Source organism: Schistocerca gregaria, chromosome X, assembly GCF_023897955.1.
Source record: "Schistocerca gregaria isolate iqSchGreg1 chromosome X, iqSchGreg1.2, whole genome shotgun sequence".
In the NCBI taxonomy this organism is placed as follows: domain Eukaryota; kingdom Metazoa; phylum Arthropoda; class Insecta; order Orthoptera; family Acrididae; genus Schistocerca; species Schistocerca gregaria.
This window is the reverse complement of record NC_064931.1, coordinates 724,406,235-724,432,130: the sequence shown is the minus strand read 5'-3', so window position 1 is coordinate 724,432,130 and position 25,896 is coordinate 724,406,235. Positions and strand designations below refer to the sequence as shown.

General features: G+C 38.0%; 1 protein-coding gene across 2 annotated transcripts in view; it reads right to left on the bottom strand.

The window, feature by feature from the left end:
- The window catches only part of LOC126297739 (E3 ubiquitin-protein ligase HERC2), a 752,343-nt gene that overhangs the window by 180,206 nt on the left and 546,241 nt on the right, over positions 1–25,896 (bottom strand). For both annotated transcript variants that reach the window (XM_049988889.1, XM_049988890.1), the window contains 4 exons: positions 22,998–23,147; positions 15,689–15,937; positions 15,370–15,599; positions 5,639–5,794 (listed from right to left, as the gene is read on the bottom strand). In XM_049988889.1, coding sequence (XP_049844846.1) covers positions 5,639–5,794; positions 15,370–15,599; positions 15,689–15,937; positions 22,998–23,147 — 785 coding nt within the window. The remainder of the gene's footprint in view (positions 1–5,638; positions 5,795–15,369; positions 15,600–15,688; positions 15,938–22,997; positions 23,148–25,896) is intronic.

Sequence of the window (25,896 nt, the reverse complement as noted above, 5' to 3'; positions counted from 1 at the left end):
TCAACCATTTGCCTTCCCTACTACAATCCTTACATGCTTGTTCCATTTGATATCGCTTTGCATCACTACACCCAGATATTTAAACAATGTGACTGTGCAAGCAGGAAACTACTAATGCTGTATCAGAACATTATGGGTTTGGTTTTCCTACTCATCTGCATTAATTTAAATGTTTCAACAGAGCTAACTGGCATTCATCACACCATCCACAGATTTCATCTGTCATCTTGTATCATCCTACAGTCACTCATCTTTGACAGCTTCCCATATAGCACAGCAACATCAGCAAACAACTGCAGATTGCCACCCACCCTGTATGCCAGATCATTTATCTATACAGAAAGTGATAGTGGTCCTGTCACACTTCCCTGGAGTACTCCTACCAATACAACTGTCTCTGATGAACACTTGCTGTCGACGACGACATACTACGTTCTATTACTTAAGAAGTCTTCAAGCCACTCACATATCTGGGAACCTATTTCCTATGCTTGTACCTACATCAACAGTCAGCAGTGGGGCATCACATCAAAAGCTTTCTGAAAATCTACATACCGTATTTACTCGAATCTAAGCCGCACTCGAATCTAAGCCGCACCTGAAAAATAAGACTCGAAATCAAGGAGGAAAAAAAAAAAATTCCCGAATCTAAGCAGCACCTGAAATTTGAGACTCGAAATTCAAGGGGAGAAAAAAGTTTTAGGCTGCATCTCCAAATCGAAACAAAGTTGGTCCATGGTAATATGAGACACAATTAAAGTCAATTGAATGACGATACAGCTACAGTAGTTTGGTTCGAGTCATAAGCTTAGCAGTTAAGCTTTACCAGGTAGTCATTGCTATGCGTCAGGCGCTCCGTCCGTATTTATACGGTTACCCTTCCTTTTTCACATGCTTCGTCTGGTTTGATTTGATTGCTTATTTTCCTTTGATGTGATAAACGCAGTTTTCTTTGTTATAGGTGTTTACATCACTCTAAGCTGAAAATGCATTACTGTACTGTGTCATGCATTGTTTGTCGCATTCTGATAGTGCGTGTTTATGGCCTATCACCGCTCGCGGCATGGCTTACTTTTGTGCGCGCTACCGCCGCTCACAATTAAAAAAAAGAGAGAGGAATTGTCTCATTAGCGAAACAATGGCAAGAGACTGCTATTTGTTGTTACTTACACTGCTGCTGTCTTTGATAATGATCAACAAGAACCATATAATAGACTGCGTATGATAGATGTTCTGAACGAGAGTTTATTGAATATTTTTCTCCGTTTAGAAATCTTTGCAGACACCTCTTTAGTAAATTACATTCTGCACAAAAATTAGTCATCTTAGATTTAAAAATCTAGTCAATTGCCATGCTTCATTTCTGACGGCATCACTGCTAAGCATAAGAATAATACGAATAAAAACATGACATGATATGTATATACTTCCGCATTTGCTGTTGTCTCACTCTCGTTTTGTGGTTTATCAGGCAGACAGGATTTAAATGAGATAGCAGCAAACACGTAACAATACATGGAAAAATATCCATATTCGTATTATTCTTATGGTGATGAGAATACTGCATGTGATTCACAATTTATAAAAGTTCCTATTAGCAACAATCTCTTCTCACAGATAGGAAAAAATTCAGAACGTAGCGTTGGCCATATTGACAAACAGTCTTGCCAGTCGGGTTTTCGTAGTACATTGAAATGCTGCTACATTCGAAGATGAACAATACGGAATTTGTATTTACTTCGTTGGATAATGTACGAAAATGCAGTGGTCAAAACTCGGGACTGAGAAAAACGCTCGTCTTCCACCTTTTTTTAAAAAAATTATTTACTGACGCAGAGGTTTTGGCGGCAGTATTTATCTACAAAGCATGCCTGTGTAGCGCTACATATATTCGACGGCAGAAGTAAGTTGTGGCGGCACCCACCAACAATTTTCAGAACTTCCACATGCTTTGCACTCGATTCTAAGCCGCAGGCGGTTTTTTGGATTACAAAAACTGGAAAAAAAGTATGGCTTAGATTCGAGTAAATACGGTATATGGAATCTGTCTCTTGCCCTTTATCCATATCTCACAGTTTATTATGTGAGAAAAGGGTAAACTGACTTTTGCATGAGCGATGTTTTACAAAACCATGCTGATTCGTGGACATAAGCTTCTCAGTCTCAAAAAAATTATTATATTCAAACTGAGACTATGTTCAAGGATTCTGCAGCACACAGATGTTAGTGGTATTGGTCTATAATTTTGCAGTTTCCAACTTTTACCCTCTTCATATATAGGTGACACCTGCACTTTTTCCAGCTGCTTGGGACTTTGTGCTGGGTAAGATATTCATTATAAATGCAAACCACTGCCGTAGAACACTCATTGTAAAACTTAACTGGGATTCCATCCAGACCTTGCAACTTGTTTGCTTTCAACACTCGCAGTTATTTCTCTACAGCAGGGGTGCTTATGACTATGTTGTCCATAAAGTAATCTGTTTGGTTGTTAAATGATGGTACGCTTCTATGATTCTGGTGCATGAACAGTTTCTTAAACATGAAATTTAAAACTTCAGTCTTTGGTTTGCTATCTTCAACTGCCGCACCATACTGGTCAATGATTGACCGGATGGAAGGCTTAGACCCACTTAGCGATTTTACACAGAACCAGAATTTTTTCTGGTTCTTGGGCAGATCTTTTGCTAATGTATGACAGTGGTAGTTGCCATAAGCATTGCACACAGATCTTTTTACAGACACACGAATCTCTACTAACCTTTGCCTGTCACCATTTATGCATTATCTTTTAAACTGAGAGTGCAACAGCAGTTGCTTACTCAGCATTTTCCAAATTTCATTGTTAAACTATGGTGGGTATTTTCCGCCACTCATCCACTTACTTGACACATGGTTCTCCATACCACAATTTACAGTCTTGTAATTTTGTCCACAATTCCTGCACATTCATCACATGTCAGTGCACTAAGTGAGATGGTAACAACTGATTATCTGCTCTTTCTAGCAGATACACTCTCCTAGCCTTCTTGACTGATTTATTTTCTTTCATAACCGTTATTGGTATAATGACATCATGATCACCAATCCCCATCTCTATACCAGTGCTGTTGGTAAGGTCTGGCCTGTTTGTAGCAACATGGTCTATGGTGTTTCCATTGTGTATGGGCTGCCGAAACTGTTGCTACAGACAGTTTTCATGAAATGTGTTCAAAATTATTTCACAAGACTGTCTGTCTCTACTCATCACAATGAATCCATAACATCCCAGTCTATGCTCGGTAGGTCAAAGTCACCTCCAACTAGTATTGACTGATTTGGGTATTTACGTGGTACTGACCATAGACTTCCTTCGAATGACTCTAGAACTGTCACAGTGGATACAGGTGGCCAGAAAACATCCAAGACAATATTTTTGTCAACTGCGATGAACACTCTCCCTTTCTATGGCATCTAATCTGTCTTTTCAATACATGTTCCATGACTTGCTAATTATCTCAGAGTTTTCTGCTTCTGGTTTCAGCTAGAGTCGTTCCCAAGAATAATTTGACAGCAAAAACTTTTATGTAGGCTAGTAAATTCGAGAACTTTGTTACGAATGCTTCAACAATTTACAGATAAAATCTTTTCTTAGTTATAAGAGAAAAATCCAAAAAAGTTATTTCAATTTTTGACCCACTTCTGGATTGATATTTCGGCGGGACTTTGAAAATTCAGATCCAGCAGCCTTGAAAACATACACAAAGCTTGTCCCAAAAAACCCTCTACCACACTTTCTGCTATTTGGCATTTTTGAACACTATTTGACTGCACTATAATGGATTTGTCCAAAACCTAATAAGTTTTAATTCTTCTTTGTCTGCCTCTTGACAACGAAACACTTGTACTATTTGGTGAGGGATCTCTTTAATCCTAAATTATTTACAATATACCAGAATTTTCATTATCATATTGATGAGCTTATGTATGTGTACTTAAGCATATTAAATGACTCATCCAAAAGCAAAGAGGTTTCATTCTTTTTTGTGTGCCTGTCAACGACTCAATTACTATTTAGTGATTGGTCTTCTTTACTCCTAAATTATTTAAATTCTACCAAAACTTTCATTATCCTACTTAACACATGAGAATTTATTCCAATAATTTAATATAAATTTTCACATAATTCTCATAGTGCAACAAATAAACAGAATTTTGTTTGTATGTAAATCTTATCCAGAAACTAGAAGCTATTGTTTTTCTCAGCATTACAAACTTTTGTAAGTTGCAGGTGTCATAACATACAGAGTGCATTCCATAAGTAATGTGAGCAATTTTTTTTCTTATGCAACGGTACACCACAGCATTTTGTAACTGGCTGAGCTAAGTGGAGGAGGGGGTTAGCTTCAAAACGCTCTTCGTCTCATTCGGCTGCAAGCTACTGGAGAGTCAGGACGTGATTTCCGTCAACCCTGTTTCGAGTTTATGTAACACGGCACAATGGATCATTCTGTAGAACAACAGTACGCTACCAAATTTTGCATTACACTTGGGAAGTCTACTACCAAAACATTTCCATTACTTCAGCATGCCTCTGGGACTGATTGCTTGCTAAAATCACAAGTTTTCTGATGGCACAAGTCGTTCATGGAGGGCGGAGAGGAGATCACCGACGAACCTTCCAGTGGACGGTGATCAACCTCACGAGTCAACAAAAATGTGATGCGTGTGCGATTGTTTGAACTCTGACAGACGGCTGAGCCTTCAATTGATAGCACAACTCTAAACTTGTCAAAAACAACCATTTTCCACATTTTGACCGAAGATTTGAACATGAGATTGGTGTGTGCCAAACTTGTCCCAAAAGTGTTGTCCGACGAACACAAGCACATGCGAGTACTTCAGTGCTGAGAACTGTTGGAAATGTGTGAAAATGATCCTCATCTTTTAAACTCAGTTATCACTGGTGAAGAGTCATGGATTTTTGAGTAAGACCCTGAGACAAAAAGGCAGAATTCAGGGTGGCACAACCCATTGTCACCCTGTCCCAAGAAGGTACGCATGAGTAAGTCCAGGATCAAAACCATGCTCATTGTCTTCTTTGACGTCAGAGGCATTGTCCACCACAAATTCATACCTACTGAGACTACAGTGAACTCAGCTTTCTACTTGGAACTGCTCAAAAGGTTGAAAAGGAGGGTCTCTCACTGCCGAGGCGACATCAAGGACACATGGAAAGTTCACCATGACAACATGCCGAGTCACAGTGCCTTCAGTGTCAACGACTTCCTGTCGAGGACCAAGGTTCCCAGCCTCCCTACAGTCCTGACCTGGCTCATGCTGACTTTTTTTTGTTTCCTCGGTTAAAAGGAGTCATGAAAGGAAAACATTGGGACACGATTGAAAGCATCCAGACGCATGTTACATCAGCTCTAAGGGACATTCCGGAAAAGGCATTCCAGGATGCCTTCCAGGCATGGAAACACCACTTCCAGAATGTATCGACGCAAGAGGGTGCTATTTTGAAAATTTTTGATTATTTGCATGAATATATTCAGTAAATGATTTTTTATGAATTTGGTTGCATTACTTATGGAACGCACCTTGTATTGTTAAAACCAAATACATATATTTCTAACAAAGGGTACATATGACTGACCTCTGTACAAAAGCTCTGAGGAAGAGAAGTGCGATTTACAAGTGCTGAAGCCACTCTGTAAGCCATGCAGTATCGCCTAAACCATGACCATTTGTGATTCACAGAGCAACAAGGCAAAGAATCCAGATTCAGGTCACATGCTAGTGCAACCAACACCTGTAACAAATAATAGATGCAAGTCATATCATTGGCAGAGAACATATATTTTACACACAACAATTTTGGCTAGGTTACATTTCTGATAAGTATTGAATATAGTTATTTAGTGACCTACATTTGACATTCTTATAAATAAAGCTATACTATATTCATAGTTACATCCATAAAATTAAAGTAACTGTCTTCCTTTCACAAGACAATATCTTCATGGTCAGCAATCATGAGTAACTTAATGATGTTCACAAGCTGCAATACTTTGTAACTTAAGTCATTCTACATGTAAAATATTGTTTGCACCGTTCGTTCAATTGTAGAATGCCTCAGGGTAGCCCATTGATGTTATTAGCTATGATATTTTTAGAGAACATTCACGTGTAAAACCAGAATGAACAACTACAATTTGCTCCAATATTATCTTCATTTGACAATTCTTGATATGTGCTAAAAACTTATTTCCCAACTTATAAGGGGTGATCAAAAAGTTTCCATTTGAAGACCATACATTCCAGAGTCACTATGCCAATCAGGCAAAATCGTCATGGGCACTGATGCAGTCATCCTACTGATGAATCAGATTGAAGATATCGATTTGGTAAAACACCATATCCTTCTGTGTGATGAAGTCCGTACCTACCTGCTGCACACCCTTGTTCAACAGGAATCATAGAACCCTCAAGGCTTTTTTAAGGGACTGAAGGCATGATAATCGCATCGGGAGAGATCAGGACTATAGGACAGGAGCTCTGTCTCCCACTTAAGTTGGCAAAACTCTGCATTATGACATTTACAATATGGCAATATGCATTGCCATGAAGCAGTTGCATCCTTTGGTGCACCTTTCCTGTTACATCGGAGATCTATTAAAAAGGGAGCGGCAATCCCTGAGGCACACATGCAGTCTACATGGCCCCTGAACATCTCAGTATTGTAAGCTCTCCATGTCATAGTCATGACCAGACACCTTGAGGCACTACCAGTGCTGGAAGAGCCTGTCACTTCTGAGGGACCTATTCCCATCGATCCAACATGTGAAAAGAAAATGGTATTGTGAATATTCTGCTGCCTGCAGCAACAAAGGCTGGTGCATGGACTACACGAGCCAGTTCTCCTGGGTCCGAGAGCCTCTCCTGGGCTCCAGGCAGATGCTATGCACCTCATCGTCTCAGGATGCCCTTGAAGAGCATCAGAGGGACCAATATCACTTTTCTCAGCTCTCATCATCATTTCCTCTGTGGATGTAGACTTTTCTGTGCCTGTGTTGGACATAATCAGGATGACATTCTCAGAACTTTGACTAGTTTTCTGCAAATGTATTTCCTATGAAGGTCCTAGTGGTGTTACTACATACTAGAAACCACCAGGCGGCTTTAGATAGCACTGACTCAAGCATCTGTACCAGTACCTAGTGAAATGGTGTATTTTGGGCCTTTTGTTCTTACTGTCGAAACTCAATCACTGTTTTCCCTGTGTCTTTATGAGGGTCAATTTAATTACACAATGATGGTTTTCAACAGACATGCTGCCTCATACACATTCTACATTCTTTGATGGATGTCTACCAGTGTTAGTCCTTCAGCAGGCAAGAAAATAATAACAGCACGCCGGCCCCGCCTGGACGCATTTCATAATAGTGCACCAGGGTTCACATTTCCGCATTTACAACACACCTGTCAGAAAGAGATGAATGCCACATTAGTCCTTGCTTACATGTCGGTGATTATATACCTGCATCAGAGCTGCGCTACGCTGCATATACACTGTAGCAATGCCCTCAAATGAAAACGTTTTAATCACGCCTTATAAATTAAGGGTGTGCTACTCTACTATCCCCTCCCCCCTCGTTTTTTTACTCTCTCACTGAACTGAAGCTTTTGTTGTTTGCATTTAGCTTCTTTGGAAGAATTTTCATATTATTAGTCATTATTTGAAGGGCATCAGAGTTTATTTCCTTTTTTATGTTTTCATGTCTTGTGTTTTAGTTATGTAGCTCTGCACCACCTACTATGCTACAGCTCCATAATTCAAATATCAGTAAGCTGAATGGAACCGAATAAGTTAAGCTAATTTTCAGAGTTCTCATCATAGAAGTCTCACAGTAGCTCTGCACTTCATTTATGAATGTTTGATTTAGAACATTCTTTCACATAATTATTTCCTTGTACTATCTGAAAAATGTATAAGGACTGTGCTTTTTGTGTGGATGGGGGAGGAACTGTATTCATCTTAACGGGAATGTTGCAAATTGTTTTTCTGAGCTGAAGTGGTGATGAGGTACCCAAGAAAATAGTTGTGGCACCTCTGTTGTCCTATAATTACCTGTAATCTCTATGCCATTGTATTTTCCAGTGTACATGACCTGTTTGGTTTGTCCTCGCCTGAGAGTGAATGGCACACAGTGGCATTGGTCAGAAGCCAAATTAGGGTCTGCTCACATAACTGTCCCCATACAACTTAGCAACAGATATGAGGTGTTCCTCACAGTTGACGGTATATTTGAATCACGGGCAACATGAGAGGCCTTGGCTGTTGACACTGTGGCCATACTTCCTATAAACATCTCGAAAGTGCAAAGGCTGGTTATACCAATCACTGACATTTCAACATTATGCAGTATTGGGCCTCTTAGAAAAACAAAAGTCAGGTCAGAGCAGTACCTGGGTGTGAACTATGTATGTGTGCTGCTGTTATCTCTGATATGTAGAGGACTCTGACAATGCAGCTGCTTTAATAATAGCTTACACTAGAATCAATGGACACCTGCTACCATTGTCAGTTCTTTTAGAGGGAAAAAATCTTCACTTGCGAGGTGGCAGCACTACTTGAGATTCACACCATTGTTACTATAACTGATTGTAGTGTCCTGGTTTGGAGCTAAGTGGAGAGCTTAAAATGGAGGATCTTTAAATACTAGAAATAATCTTAGATGGTAATTTATTGGCTTGGACTACTGGATGACAAAATCTAAGACTTCCTCTGAATATGCCCTGTCTTCACTACAGATAGAAAGTAGTGACTCAGGTAGCAGAGAACATGTGCTGTGCACATGTGGGCATTATAGGTTAGAGAAACCAGTCCAAAGCCCTGGTCACAAATAATGTACTGCACTCAGAGACATAAATATAAAGCCACATTAATTACAGAGAGGGAAGATAAATTGTTAAAATGAGAGCAATTAATTGCAAGAGCATCCAGAGTACATCTCAGGTACACATTTACCTCTGCATATGTGTTATCAGACTGTCACAGTGAGCCACTCCATAGCTAGTGTATCCATTATAAGTTATTTTCTAGACTTAACGAAGTTTGTTGTGTCAATCATCATGTCGTGTTCTCTTGTGGGATTAGAACAACCATGTTGATACACAGAAAGCAGGTTTTTCATACTCGTCATCAGGTGACATTTGTTGTGGATGCACACAGATTACTGCATCCTTATAACATCCCTTAAGATAGAGCTATCAGGCTTTGAAATTGATAGCACGTTCACATCTATAAGAATTAGTACAGCTGGAGGGTATTAAAATATTTATATTTCTCCATGAAGGATATGTTGGAGAGAGGCTTTCAACATGAGCAGTATGAGCAATTCAGAGAAATTGGTAATGGAGGGAAGGATTGAGTCAGCAGAGTTTCAGAAACAGACACAGAAGTCAACCACATGACACACAGTTGCGCAGTTTGGAAATGGCCAGTCTTCGAAGTAGATGATTCGTTCATGGTCATATACATATAAAACTATGTGCAATGGTTGCACTGTAGTTGGCAAATAGTATGACTGTTTGCCTGATGGCCTTGTCTTTGACAAAGTCATAAATATCAGAGAAATGTCTGGAATAAAGGATAATGAAGAGATACACGGAACCAGTCTTGCATCTATGTCATCCACAGGGATATGCCTGAGCGGACAGGCAGTTGGAAGTAACTGAAACATATATACTAAGAAAAATATTGTGTAGGTTGGAGAGGTAGCAAAATACCACCTCTGGGTGGGTGTGATGGATAGTAATGAGGATATTCAACATTTCAGGGCACAATGAGATACAGATGATGCCTTGGCTGAGCATGTGGCTAAGTTGTTCAGATGTGTCTGGTACTAAGTTATATAGGGGGTGTTTCTCTCTGACTGGTCAGCCAGTGTGCAAGACAGACCTATTTCTGGGCAAGTTCAGGAACACAGTTTCAGCCACTGGGGGCTTATGCAAGATCTTCAGTGAAGCAGAAAAGGGAATGCTTCTTATTGGAAGACTGAAGATGGTTTTTTGGTGTGGTTTGGTTGAAAGCCATTGAAGTGGAGGTATGTTGGTGACTGGTAGGTTTGATGTGAACAGAAGCTTTTATTTGTGAGGTGAAGGTCAACATTCAGGAAGAGGATTTTCTGAACTCTGGAGAACGAAAGAAAGAAGATTGGGATTTAATGTTACATTGATGAGAGGCTCAGTATAGATGAAGTGCATGCTCTTGTAAGATGAGAAACCATACCAGTATATGGTTTCAGTGGCAGAGAAAGCACGCAAAACTTAAATTTGGATAAGTATTTAAAAACATACCTGAATCAAAATCCAGTGCTTAACCACTGCACTACTTGCTCCAAAGCCCATGAGAATAAGATGAAAATAATGAGACAGAAAGTGTAGACATTCTGGTGGAAATAGGATATGATATCATCATCTAGTTCAAGATCATAAAATGTTGTCAATAAATCTAAATAGGTGTGGGTTCTAGGATTCTGAGTGGGTAGAAAGGATTCCTCACGGTGACCCATGGAAGGGTTATCATAGGACAGTTCCAGTCAAGAGGACATGGCTTTGTCATGGTCTGGTTGGTGGGTGTTACCTCCACAGGAGAAATAAGACGTGAGAGTGGATGTATCTGTTCATGGTTACCACGTATGGGGTTGAGAGTTAGAAGTCTGCCGAGTAAGAAAATAATATGTATAATGACAGCAAGAACATGGTCATTGGCTCTACATGTTTATTTAATATTTTCTCATTTGGAACTCAGCAGAAAAACCTAAAACTATCTAAAAATTATTAAAGATTAGTATTATTGTTGTAAACATGAACTTTCAGAAAGTGACACAAAAATGACTGTAAATCAAAGAACATTAAGGCACAAAATTTGCTTAGATGTGTTCACATCAACTTAAGCTTTTATTGCAGAAAACGTGTATAGCAACTAGATATGTGTGATACATTTAAATGCTACAAGTTTGGGAAAAGATAACAAAGAGACAAAAATTTAGTACCATCACTTCAACATAGGTAATGGATAGTTATAGGAACAAACTGTGTGATAGTGCCACAATCAATGACACTGTAACATATTATTTGCTGGAACCCATAGCTAATCTATAGCTGGTTTTTGATGATACCATATGGTCTGCCATAGTGAATGGAAACCAATGTTGTGTGTGTTGTGCCACAGGCCTACAGATAACCATGTGGGCCACCTGTGATCTGGGATAGGGCCTACATGTAGGGTTGCTGCTGCAGCTCTCTTACTTGTTGGCCTACACTGATTACTACTGTATGCTTTTATACAGTGGACTGGCTTTTACACTTTGGACTCCTTCTGACAGGCGTTTCATTGGGGCTTGACTGTGGAAATTGTAAATTTCATGCATAGCCCATCATATGGATGAATGAGTTCCCATTAAGTTTTATCCATCACTTTCCCTACATTCTCTTTTATAATGAGGGTGTGACAATTTCTGTTTCCACAACACTCTATAAAATATGACATTAAAATTAGGTGACTTTTTGACAAATTTCATAACCTTAACTGACACACATGTATCTAGAATGCACTTTATTATGTGTTTGAACTTATCATATCTCTCCTATGTTTGGAAGTTTTTAACTAAATGTCCTCAGTTTTTAAGAAGAATGTTAGTAACTGTCTATAATTTTTACCAAAGGCAAAAAATTTCCTAGTTTTTTTGATGAACTTCTTGCCTGTAGTAACCATCACTTTTGTAACAGCACCATCATCAATGATCCTTATCTCTTTGGTGACAAACTTGGAAGGATCAGATTTTCTGTTGTGTGGAGATCTACAATATTTCTCTCTTTGTAGAATGCTGGAGTAGTTGTTTGTGGCAATTCCTTGATTATTCATTCAGTATTACTTCACAAGCTTGTTTGTCCTTAACATGAGTAACATATGGGTAGTTTTCTGTACTGGATATTAGGAACATTGGTCACCCACTACTATTAGCATCATTGACTATAATATCTTTGTGCTATAAAATTGGGGCTATTTCTGGATGATTATAAAACCAACTTGTCTGCACCTTGTAACCAGTACAAACATCCACCAACACTGTGTGATCTTGATAACATTATTTGAAAATCAAGGATTTAGTTTGGCTGACATTACAACTAATTTTTCTGGTTATTGTAACAAACAAGCCAACCCCTGAGGAGTCTAACCTGAAAATTGATTACCACAAGAAAGTCTCTACTCTTCTAACATCTACATTAATGGCCAGCCATTTCTAGAGCACACCAGGAGCTTTTTTCTGTAGATGACATGACTTTAGCAACTCAGGCTATGTCCTTTGAAGATGAGTGCATACTACTTGCACAATCAACTTTGCTCAAATCAAGTTCAAACCAAACTGTATGTTCTTCATCCTAAACAACACAGACACATTGTGAAGTCAATTTCTCATGGTGACGAGTACATCTGTGTCATATGCCCTATCATAAACATTAAGGTGTCACACTTGACTGTACCAGCACATAATCAACATATCCAACAACACAAAGCTGTAAGTGAAAACCCAAAAATAATATCCTTAGGAAGATAGTTGGTAGTACAAGGCATGTTCAGCCATGACCTTCAAGAACAATGGCACTATCAGTCTGCTACTCTGTGGAATAGTACACATACCCTATCTTTATAAGCCTGTCTATATCATACAGGTCAGCAAAGTACTGTGTGAATGTTCAGCATATTACTGGATGTTTTCAGCCTATAAAATTTGCCAAGGTACATCATCTGGCAGGTATTGTTCCCCCAAATATACGTGATGGGATTGTTGTCAGTGCGGGAAGAATAAACCTGGTCACCAGGTGCTGCTATGCATTACATGATATGTACCAATTAAAATACTGAAGCCCACCAAAAGCTTTCTTGAACCTAATAACATCCTGCAACACAACTTCACCCAAACCAAAGCTGGAAATGTACAAACTGTAAACAATACTCATTGGCCTCAACCATCTGAAAACATCCCTCCTGCCCACCAAGAGTAGTAGACTACATGGTGTGGTCTTAGCTGTCTATAATCTCGAGTCTGAAGATCCAGTTGTAAAATCCAAAAATGTGGCTTTATACTCTTCACTACTAACTGCAACTGTGGAAAAGGTGTCAGATTCCTCCCACATCCTGCACTGAGGAAGATTTTCTGCAATCAGCTCCAAATTACTTTCTCAATTCTGGTCATCCATGGTGTAATAATTAATGTACTTATATCTCAACATGTTAACTTTATGAAACTCCACACCTCTTTTTCTTTTTAGAAGAGAACTTAGTACTTACCCTCACACAGCAACTTTATTCCTTTTATTTTCCTTTGTATGGAGTTTTCTATGTCTAGTACTCATTCATATGTTTGATGGCCTGCTTCCTTTGTTCTCCTATCTAAGTTTGAGCACTTCTCTTAGGCTATCTTCGAACTTGAAACTGTTCCAAATTTTGCAGTTTGTTCCTAAGTGTACTTCTTTGTGTCATTTAGGACTCTGTGATGTTCAGCTTCTTTAACTCTTTCTTAATGCACTTATCCATGCTGTAGGTGTTTTTCTTTCTTCCAGGGATAGTTGAATATCTGTTCATCACTGTATAGGTACCCAAGAAATGTCAGCCTCCTCCTCTGCACATTAATTATTTCCACATTCTGGTAGACTACATTGTTGATACACAGTCTTCAATCCTCCTTTCTACTTTGAATCTAAACCAACTACCACTTTTAAATATTATGTGAAGACGACTTTTTCCTTGGAGAGTGGTGAGCTCAAGTTCTTTTCTGCAAACGATTTGGCAATTAAAGAATAGCATTTTAATGTATTCACTTTCTATATCTAACATCCAATTGGTTTAAGTAATTTTTTTTGCAAATGGCATAATTTCCTCTTGTAATTTTGGAGTTTCATCTAACCTCTTGTTTTAATGATTTTGCACATACTCTGTCATCCAAGCACTCATTTCTGGTGAATATCTGAAACTAGTATCAACCATAAAGTAGAGCTCACAGTCACAGGACTTGCGGCACACTAAGTGTGCAGGCTGCCTTTGTTCCTTTCCCACGAAGGTATTTCCCAAAGAGTGGTCATCAGTCACATAAAATTCCATCTGTCAACTGTTCTCTGTGGCTGCAGAAACTTTGATAAAGGAGAGACCATTACTCAAGTAGTAGAGATAAGATCCACCGGTTCTCTCTCATTATCAGCGGAGGACAATGCCTCAAACTTGCTAACCTTTCCATGAGAAGTATGGTCTTAAACAGTGTCATATGACTTGACAAGAAATATATGTATGTGTGAAATGGTGGTTTCTGTACCCCATAGTAAGGCAGTGGTTCCAGATGGCGTCACTGCTCACCAGTTGTTGACTTAGTAACTGATCTGTTGCACTGTGACTTATCTATCTTCTGTTATAACCTGCTATAGTTGAGGGTGATCCCTGTGATCCACACGAAGTTACCCACATGGCTGCCTCTAATGGCAGCAATTTTTCCTGAATTTGGGCACATGGAAAGCCCAGTGAAGGGATGGCCTTGAACATGGGATCACTGAGCATTGGGTACCTATGATATGGCCACAATTAAATGTGCTGACATCATACACATATTGCTGATCTTGTACTCTACTACCATGTTGACAGGTAGTACAAGATCAAACAATATACTTGGAGGAAAATGCTAAACTATCTCAATCACTGTTATACCAAGATAGCTTTATTTCTAATCAAACTGGTCTTGAGCATATTTACTTCTTTGCTATGCAGAAATGGAACCACTTGGTGAACTAAAATCTTGAATGTGTGTACACTTTGACTGTACTTAAATGTGAGGAAATAAATCAGTGTCTAATTCAAAACTGCGACTAAAAGCTTTAAGTTGAAGACAAGACAAACACCTTAAAAAGCCACAATCTGTCATTTATATACTTTTTGAGGTAAACAATATTTATAAAATTTAAGACTCTTTGAAAAATCTACGCATAGTTTCTGTACTGTACTAGAAAAGGATACTGAGCTATTGGAAAAAGTTAACCATTACTTGGGGGTTGGGTTGTTTGGGGGAGAGACCAAACAGCTAGGTCATCAGTCTCATTGGATTGGGGAAGGACTGAGAAGGAAGTCAGCCGTGCCCTTTCAAAGGAAGCATCGCGGCATTTGCCTGGAGCGATTTAGGGAAATCACGAACCATTACTTAATGCTCACAAAAGTGTACATTATAGTATAATGTTTAGATCCAGAACTGATTGCAAAATGAATACACAAACACAGTGACTTCTAGTAAATCAAAGCTTATACTAAATCAAAAGTGTCTCAGACAACTCACAAACCTTAAAGAAGTCACTGTGCATGAGGTGCTTTCCGCCTCTAACTGCTGGGTCTTCATATTCATATTGTCTCAAGAGTGCCTGTGGAAGACCCCGCACTAAAGTCAGTAGAGCAGAATCTGCAAGAAGTCCTTGTTCAGCTCTTAAAAGTGCTCCCACATCCAGAGTTCGTCCCAATCGAGTCACCAGCAGTCGGCGAAGACGCTGCAATGCCCACATTCTTTGCGAAGCAGCTGGCAAAAAGAATATGGAACATGCTATAGCACATCTCATTATTATAATTCACGTAAGGAGGATAAATGAAGATAGTATGTATACTTACAAAGTGTGCTAAGTTGAGCACATGATGCTAATGCAGCTGCTAATCTTGTTACAAGATTGAGGTCAGAGTTCATAAGTAGTCTCGCATCCAGCAAGCACATAACAAGTTCCACAGAAGGCTGTGAAAGAACTGCACGATCTGAGCCCAGTTCACTGGGACCAACATATGATACAACAGGGTACACGGTAAATCTCCACCCCCAACCATTGACTGAGCCATCACTTGAGAATTTCCATCGAAGTTCATCACCTGATAAAATCAATTGACATAATTATGATGAAAAATATTTATTACAAATTTTTAATAAAAATGTTAATATCACACCATCTATGAAATAAGAAAAGAAACTTAATTAATGTAAACTGCTCCAGTTGCTCTGCAGAACTTTATTTAGTCCACTACCAGTTACAGATTCTCTATCAAGCTGTTTTCAAGTGGTTCTGAAAGCTGCCACAAATATCATAGTTTTACACTCATGTATATAACAGAAAATGAAAAGTAAGGTTTATATATGTATAAGGACAGACAAGGTATAAAACTTTCATAAAGCTGCAGATAAGGAACAGCCAAATGATAAAAGTACACATTTGATTGATTTAAAAGTGCCCAGTGACATTGTGAGAAATACGAGTGTCTCAGGACTGTAAATTCATTCCATTGTATGTATTCTTTGGGTTTAAGGGGACTAATTTTTTTTGACATATTCATAAATTCCAAATTGTATATTTTTTTATTTAACAAAAGCGTAAAATAGTTGCAGTTTTATACTCTATTTATACATATACATATGTAAATTGTACTACTTCATCTTTCATTACATACATATGTATTATGATGGTGCTTATTTTATGAATTTCGTATGTCTTCGCACATATGCCCTAGTTTTTCCTTTCTGTTTAAGAATAATTTTACGACCTATTTTGTTGAAACTGAAAATCAGTAACCCAAACCACAGCGGCTGAGAAGTTGTACCATATCACTGGGTGTTGATTTATTACTGCTTACACATGTCCACAACTGCTGCCATACTCTTCACCTTCAGTTGAGCACCTGATTCCATTCAATGACAATGTGAGTATTTACTTATGTTATGGCAAGTAATTTAAAATGTAATGATACAATTATTTATTTAGTCAGTGAAATTGAGCACCAGTTCAGTGGATAGAAACCATCATCGAATTGGCAGGTTCTGTTGGTTTTGTTTTATAACATACGTGAAGTGAAACTATCAGTGAAAGTGTTAATTATCCACATGTGAACTTGTAATAATTTTGAAGGTGGCTAGGATTCGTACAAGAGCTCTACTTCACTGTACAAAGAAACTTACAGACCTGCATTCAGTGTGGTGTAATCTGCAAAAAAGACCTTAAGACAGACAAACACTTAAAAAGAGCAAGAGTGTAAATTTTCTGCAAATCTAAAGAATCTCTTTTATATTGCCCATGCTAATGCTTTCAATGTGATAAAAATTAAATAGGATAAACTATTTCTAATACTTCACACAGAGACAGGCTGTAAAGACTATCTTAAGGATATTGACTGCTAGCTGCCAGCAAAGAGGAAAGGGTGAGGATTAGAGCTATGAAAGAGGAATCAAAGAAGACAAAGGATTATTACAGTTTACAATATTTGGTAACTACAATTAATTCATCTGAAGAAACTGTTGAAGTGAGTGATTTTGATTGTGGTGCCTTTGTTACAGAACCTTCCACAAGTTTAGTTTCAGTTTCTCATAATGATGCAACCACAGATGAAAATAAGGTAAATTTAAAAAATGAAAACAAATGTGGAAGGTGGTGTTTCATGTCATAAAAACTGGCCACAATTTTAGACAGGTGTCAGTTAAGTCAGGGGGATGCTGTGTTTGTCCTTGAGGTTACAGCTAAGGCCTTGCGACATAATGTTGATCAAACAGTACTTAATCATATTTTTATTCAAAGATATCAAGAGCAATTCAGAATGAAACAAGCAGAAAATATTAAATATTTGTTTAAAGAGAAAAATTCAGCGTTTGGGATTGTTAATGAGGACAGTAAGCTGGTACCAGCGTTAAATGTTAGGGATTTAAGAACTGAAAGACTACCAGACTTCATAACTTACGGAAATTAGAAACAATTAACCGGTGTTTCTGCATAACTGAATTCTAGTGGGAAAGAGCAACCATGGGCAGTTTGGAATGCCAGAAAAGTTTGTGATTTGGATGAAGAGATTCAGATTCTTTGTTGTTGTGATACCACCACATCCAACACAAGTTGTTTCAGTGGACAAAGTGTGTTCAAAAATGAGTTATCCCAAGTGGAAGTTAGTCCCGACGTAACATTTTTCAAAAAACTTGGAGAAAAGTGGAACAGCAAGGGAAAAGTAAATTATGAAAATGGGCATGAAAATTTACATGAGCCTTCCAGTGATGTAAAAACTGACAAAGTACTTAAATTATTTTGAAAACTACTAAAAGAAAAACACCTGAAAAATGATTACCGTGAACTTCATTAATTGTGCATCATGTTTCTGGGGACAACTGTGGACTTGAATCTACACACAAGACCCCATGAAGTGCATCATGCAAGGTGGATGGCGAAAGGATTTATTCATTGAAGATGTTCATCCTTTGTTCTCAGCTATCCCTCAGTGTTAATGAATTGGATGGCCTGAAGAGCATTTGTTTGTTTGTGATAAAAGTATACGGAAAATGGTGGTTTCTGATTTCATCAGCAATTGGCACACCTTACACTTACTTGCGCTTTTAGAAAGAATTAAAACTGCACGAGAAAGTACATGCAAGGGTTTCTTCAATTGTTCTAAAGAAGTTTTGTCTGCACTTTTGGTATGTAAATGAAGATATTTGTGTGTTGTAACTGTTTGATGATAATGTTAACAATGAGACTAAAACATATATGGTTAGAAATATGCTATGGGAAACTTTGGAGACCTAAAGGAGGTAAACTGTTCTATCTGCTGCAATTACAAAACTTCTGGATAAGTTTGCTTTTTGGACGAATATGATTTTATAAATTGAAATTTAGCACTTTTTCATAGTTTTAGAGAATGTATCAAAATATTTACTAACAGATTGTGCTTTGAATCTCTTTATTATTTCAATTAAGGAAACTGATGAGTTCATTTCAGTCAAGAGATAAGGGTTCTATTTTTTGGGATTCAAACACTTCCTGTCTTAGTGCCGAAGAGACTATAAAAAATCTTAAGGTGACATATGATAGGAGGAGAGAGTGGAGTGAAGTTATTGTATGATATCAATGGACTATTAATGGATGATGAGGAACAAAAATAATTAATTTTGCAATGTTTGAGAGATCAATGGAGACAAAACTTTTGATTGTAAAAAAAGGACATAGAAAAGAAAAGTGTGCTAAAACTTGTAATGACTCATCCTGCTCTCATATATTTTGTAAATTCTGTTTCACTGTAAAACTTTAATTTCTCCCATTTAAATATGCTTAACCACATACGCAAATATACATGGTATGATCAAAAAGTAATGCCATTGTGCCTGGGCAAAAAAATTTATTGATCCAAATTATACAGTCTATTAAAATTCTTCCAAGTAATTGGCTTGAGCAGAGAGACACTTCTTTCAGTGATTCCCCATGCCTGGTACACTTCCTGGAAGGTGGTGACTGGAATTTCCCTTAGAGAAACTGCTGTCACCTTTTGGATGTTCTCAGTGGTATCAAAACAGTGTCCCTTCATCTTGGTTTTGATGCATAGAAACAGGAACACGTCTGATGGTGCAAGGTCCAGCTCGTACGGCGGATGCGGCAGCATTAGCAAGTTTCACTTTGCTAAGAACTCCCGAATAAAGTGAATGGTGTGACGTGGTGTGTTGTCCTGATGCAGCACCCACATTGAAGTGGGCATATCCCTTGTGTGGTGATGTGATCTGCTACTCTTTTTAACAGTCTGAGATAGTAGGCTGTGCTTAAACTCATTCCTTGTGGTAAAAACTCCGAATGGACCAAGCCTTCCACAATGAAGTGCACGATGAGCATGGTTTTCAATTTTGACTTGCTTCATCAGTAACCTCTTCCCTCATTAAATTGTTTTAGCCACCTGGAAACTTGTGAGTAAGACATGGCAGATTCTCTTTAGTTCTCTTGAGTCTTTTTGTAAGTTTCAGCCAGAGGTTATTTCAATTTTGAATGAAACTTGATTGAATAGCATTGCCCCAAAGTTGACTGCATATTCTGGGATGGCACAAGCACTGAACAAGACCAATATGAGCATCAGGAAACAACCAGTTGCATTGCTTTTTGATCACATCTTGTATACTGATTAGCCAGAACATTACAAACACCTACCTAATAGCTGGTATATCCACCTTTGGCATGGATAACAGTGGCAATGCATTGTGGCATGGAAACAATGAGGCCTTGGTAGGTTGCTGGAGAGAGTTGGCACTACATCTGCACACACAAGTCACCTAATTCCTGTAATTTATGAGGAGGGGGGGGGAGTGATGAGCTCTGACGCTGCATTCAATCACATCCCAGATGTGTTTGAGTGGGTTCAGATCTGGTGAGTTGAGGGGCCAGCACATAAATTGGAACTTGCCACTGTGTTCCTCGATGCAGTCCATCACACTCCTGGCCTTGTGACACTGTGCCTTATCTTTCTGAAAAGTGCCACTGCTGTCAGGAAACACAACCATCATAAAGGGGTGTATGTGGGCTCCAGCCACTCTATGATACTCCTTGGCCATCATGGTGCTTTGCACAAGCTCTATTTGACCCATGCATGCAAACATGAATATTATCCAGAACATAGTGGATCTGCCGCCAGCTTGTCTCCATACCACAGTACATGTGTCAAGGAGCTGGTCCCCTCAAAAATGATGAATTATTGCCCTCTCATCAGCAGGAAGAAGAAGGTATTGGGATTCATCAGACCAGGCAATGTTCTGTCACTGCACCAGCGTCCAGGGCCAATGGTCACATGCCCATTTCATTCACAGTTGCTGATGATGTGGTGTTAACATTGGCACATGCATCGGTTGTTGGCTGCAGAGGCCCATTGTTAGGTGTGTTTGGTGCACTGTGTTTTTACACACACCTGTACTCACGCAGCATTAAAGTCTGATGTTACTTCCAATACAGTTTCTTGCCTGTCCTGTTTTACAGTCTGCCCTGCCTACAACGTCCGACACCTGTAATGAGGGGTGGCCGTCCAACCTCATGAGACCTGGACATGGTTTAACCTTGGTTTTGCTACTTGTTCGAGAGACCACAGCACTCCTTGGACACCTGACATGTTGTACAGTTTCCTAAATGCTCATGCCGAGCCTCTGGGCCATCAAAATCTGCCCTCAGTCAAACTCAGACAGATCACATAACTTCAAACTCAGACAGATCACGTAACTTCCCCATTCTACACATGGACAGCACGCTCACTTATACTACAAGCACTGGGCATGTGTATGACTAGCAATCATTCCTTTCCAGTGACAATGCTGTCACCTGGACAGGTTTATATCAATTTGGTGGTCACTGGTCATGATGTTCTGGCTGATCAGTGAATTTAGGATGGCTCTAAATGTTTAAGCCAATAGAAAAATACACAATTTTTTTCTGTATTCAAGTCTTATTTTGATGTTTAAGTCTATTGTGGGATGGGCTAATAATAATTAATTGTAATGAAACCTAGCAAATTATCAAAACATGCCAAAAGTAGAAAAGTAAAGGGAGCATACTCAAATCACTTGACATTTTTATGTAATCCCATATATGGAGCATCCTATTGTGTAAATATTTATCATATTTATGACAGTTTTCAGAATTACTTGAAAATTGCTTAATATAAAAACCAAAGCTGGTTGTGGACTAAATAAAGTTCTACAGAGCAACTGGAATGGTTTACATTAATTAAACAAATAGGAGCAGAGCACGTGGAGAAATTAATAAGAAAAGGAAGGGTATCCTGAGTGTTGGGAGTCTAGACATGAGATTATGACACAGCCATAGAAAGCCATTTTAATGTGTAGTCACACAAGATAAGACAATATGTTACACATGGGAGAGAGAATATTTTTTTCTCTAACATTTCCTCTTTGAAAAAACTTTCTGAAAAATTCATATTATTTCATGTGTTCACTACAAACAAAATTAGATAAATTTATGAAGTCCGAATACAAAGGTATAAGGCTCAGAGCCCACATTACCCACAATTTTTTCTGTGCATTAACCTGTAGTGATGCTTTTTGTACATGGATAAAATTGAAGTGGTACGGTCATGGTAAACAGAAGATTTCATGATAATTTTCTGTATGAGCTAATATTCTCAAACAAGATGTCTGTCTCTCTCTCTCTCTCTCTCTCTCTCTCTCTCTCTCTCTCTCTCTCTCACACACACACACACACACACACACACACACACACACACACACACACACACACACATTTTGTTTACATTTATAAAAGAAAATTAACAGGAATAATACTGTAGAAAAACAAAATCTTTAGATAAAACAATGCTGTTACAAAGTTAACAAATCTTACTTTTTCTTTTTCTCTATACCTGTGTACATTTTTCTTTTAGTGCACTATGTCTGTTTGCTTCAGTTATTTTCGTTTGAAAGAAATTCTCTGATTGAATATGAAGGAGTTTCTAATAGCAGTTCTCTTATTGATTGTTTAAACATATCCTTTGATTTGCTACATTCTTCTGTAGCACCACATTTCAAAATATTTTATTCTCTTCTAGTCTAAATTGTTTATTGTCCATGTTTCACTTCTACACACTCCATACAAATACTTTCATAAAGGACTTCCTGACACTTAAATTTATACTCGATGTTTACAAATTTCTCGTCTTTGGGAATGCTATTCTTGTCATTGCCAGTCTACATTTTATATCCTCCCTACTTCAACCATCATCTGTTATTTTGCTTCGCAAATAGCAAAACTTATTTACTGGTCGAAGTATCCCATTTCCTAATCTAATTCCTTCAGCATCACCTGATTTACTTCAACTAAATTCCATTGTTCTCGCTTTGCTTTTGTTGATTTTCATCTTACATCCTCTTTTCCAGATACTGTACATTCGGTTAACTGCTCTTCCAAGTCCTTTGCTGTCTCTGACAGAATTACAATGTCACTGGCAAACTTCAAAGTTTTTATTTCTTCTCCCTGGACTTTAATTTCTACTCCAATTTTTTCTTTTGTTTCATTTACTGCTTGCTCAATATACAGATTGAATAACATCAGTCATAGGCCTCAACCCTGCCTCAACCCTGGCTTACTCCCTTCTCAACCAACCCTAAGTTTAAGGGATGTTATCTAAACCAACAAATGATCACCTGTTATTCTAATTTCTGGGGACCAGTCACTCCATTCGCGTCCTGAGCGTACTGCAACTGTCTTTCCAGTTCCATCCATTATTGTTAGAGGATCATGTCTTCTTTCTGTGGAACACTTTCTGTCAAATTCCACACGCAGGCCTTTGGCACCTTTAAAGACAAGTACAACATTAGGATAGTTTGTGAACATGAAACAAATACATACAAACATGCAAAGGAAAACTGTGAAATGATTTTCTTAAAAATGAGAAGTTAGTTTTTTGATTGGAGATCATCTAGCCACGTGAATATAAAAGAAGCACCATGAATGCAGCGTGATTAAAAAAAACTTTGTAACAGACAAAATAACTATTCTTGACAACGTGATATGCCCCCCCTCTCTCTCTCTCTCTCTCTCTCTCTCTCTCTCTCTCTCTCTCTCTCTCTCATGGGTACAGATGGATATACTAAATTACAGCCCTGGTATTGCTGCAAGTAATTCTTACAGCAAATAAAGATAACAAGTGCTCAGCAAAAGCCTTTCAACTTAGACCTGAAAGAAGTACACCCGTCACATTTTTTATTATTGGAAGAGTATCATAAACTTGACATGAAAAAACAATGCTCGTTTTCTGTTCAATGATCAGAACAGTGATTTCCAAGTAATTTCTTTAAAAATTGTGCTCACTGAATAAATGATGCAATTCCTTTTCAGTTCATTTTGTTAACAATATATGCCACGAAGGGCCTATACATACAGAGATACAGCCAAACCTGAAGTTCATGAATCACAACTGCATGTCATTATGATGACTCTAGAATATTATACTACAGACAATAACAGATTGAAAATAAATACAGTTGTTCTTCTTATAACACTTATTAACATCCAACTAAAATTACAAATGGACATAACAGAAAAGATTTGTGATCCACCAACATTGAAAGATGATCAATCATGTGAGAAATGTCTTGAGATGATATCTGTACTGATAAGAGAGAGAGAAATATTCTAATTGTTGTATCTTTCCTTTTTCAGTGCTATATCAAAAACCCTTTCTTTGTATTTTGGATGAATCCACAGGCTTATTTACTTCAAGAACTACAAGAAGACAAGGGTAACTACACATTTTCTCCCTTCTCCCTGTTGGCAATTTTCACAAATGACTGTGTGAACTTGAAATGTTAATAAAGCTATTCTATGATGTGTTTCACTTACAATTTATTGTTGATGCTGTTAGTTAATTTCGAACATTTGTATTGTTTATAACAAACTTTTCAAAAATAACTGAATTTCATTACAGTTATGAAGTTCAAGCTTTGAAGAACAAATGTGTCTTACTATTTAATGGAGGATACCAATTTTGAGTCTGTTAAATACTTATAATAAAGTAGGATGAAACTAAATGAAGAAGAAAAAGTATCAAGTAATGAGATCAAAATACTGAAATCCTAAAGTGAGTTCTTGATTTCATGAATAACTTTAAATCTCTCTTTTTTAAGTTCGTTTTCACAAATGAACACCAAAAAGTAACATACATACAGAATACACACACTGGAAATAAAGATAGCACATGTACGACATACATACATCACTAAAACAATCAGTGGCTAAACTCGATCAAATAAAGTACCAGATTTTATGGACTTTCTAAATGTGTTGCTGATGTAAAAATTACTTTGCATTGGAGAAAAAGTAATACAAGGTTATCTCACAAATAAAGGCCCAAAAGCTCTGGTGGATGAACATTGTTTCACAAGCAGCAGGTTGGGTAAGATACTCTCAGTCATTACCCATCAATAAATCACTAATCTTAACATTTTTTTCCGACAAGGTACCAAGGCACTGATGCCAGCAAAGAGGAAATGTACATAAAGCTACTGTAACTACATCAGTATGGTGTACCAAAATATCAACTGTGAAACAGCTACATTTTAAGAATTCCTTCAATAGTCTTACAAACTGGAAACTTCTAGTTACCAGTTCAGAATAGTATGGGGGAATGGTGAGTACTGTGTTCACTACAAGATATGAGACACAGCCACACATAGAGAGGGTGCTATGCGGCAAAGCGAGCCTCCAGAGATGCGACATAGTTATGAACCATAGAAGGCACACACAAAACGTACTATTTATGCTGCTGCCACTTCACTCAAATAGTTGCAAAGTGGACATAAATCTGACAAACACAGATATAAGCTGACGCATGGCTCCATTCAAGTCAGTTTCATCAACAGTAAATTCAAGACTGCATCAGAACCATGTCTATAGTCACTGCCAAGAACAGCCAAACTGGATATTCTACAAGAGATTGTATTTATCATTCACTGGATTCAGGATTAGACTAGAATTAAAGATAGAGCAGTTAATGTGAACTTTTAACTACTGCCACACATACTAAATTTAAATAGAGTAATATCTCTTTTAATAAATTATTGTAAACTGTTCCTAATCTGTGTTGTCATATGGCTGCCTATAATCCAGTCATTTGCTCTGCATGAAAGTGGGCATGCTGAGCAAAATTTAATTTATAAAATATCTTTCTCCACTTAGAGACACTCATTCTCATTAAGGTTTTCATGTCGAAAATCACTCTATCAATTTACTTGGGTAGTATGCAGATGTAGCACATTTATTTAGTAGACGCTGCTAGTCTGGTGTCATCTCATCAGGGCTGGAGAATATAATAAAAAGAAGCCTAGAGTTGTCAGGAAGCACCAGTGAATATTTAGTCTCTGACAACAGTTATTCCCCAGGATGCAATCTACCATCCCCAGAAGTTTCATGTAAAGACTTTTAAACACCCTGTATTTTTGTATATCTGTTGCCTAACCATATTTGGCCCTGTGACAAGGCTGCAAAGTTGCTACGTGCAAACATGTCACCTCATAATAGCAACTACTTTTGGTGGTAAAGGTA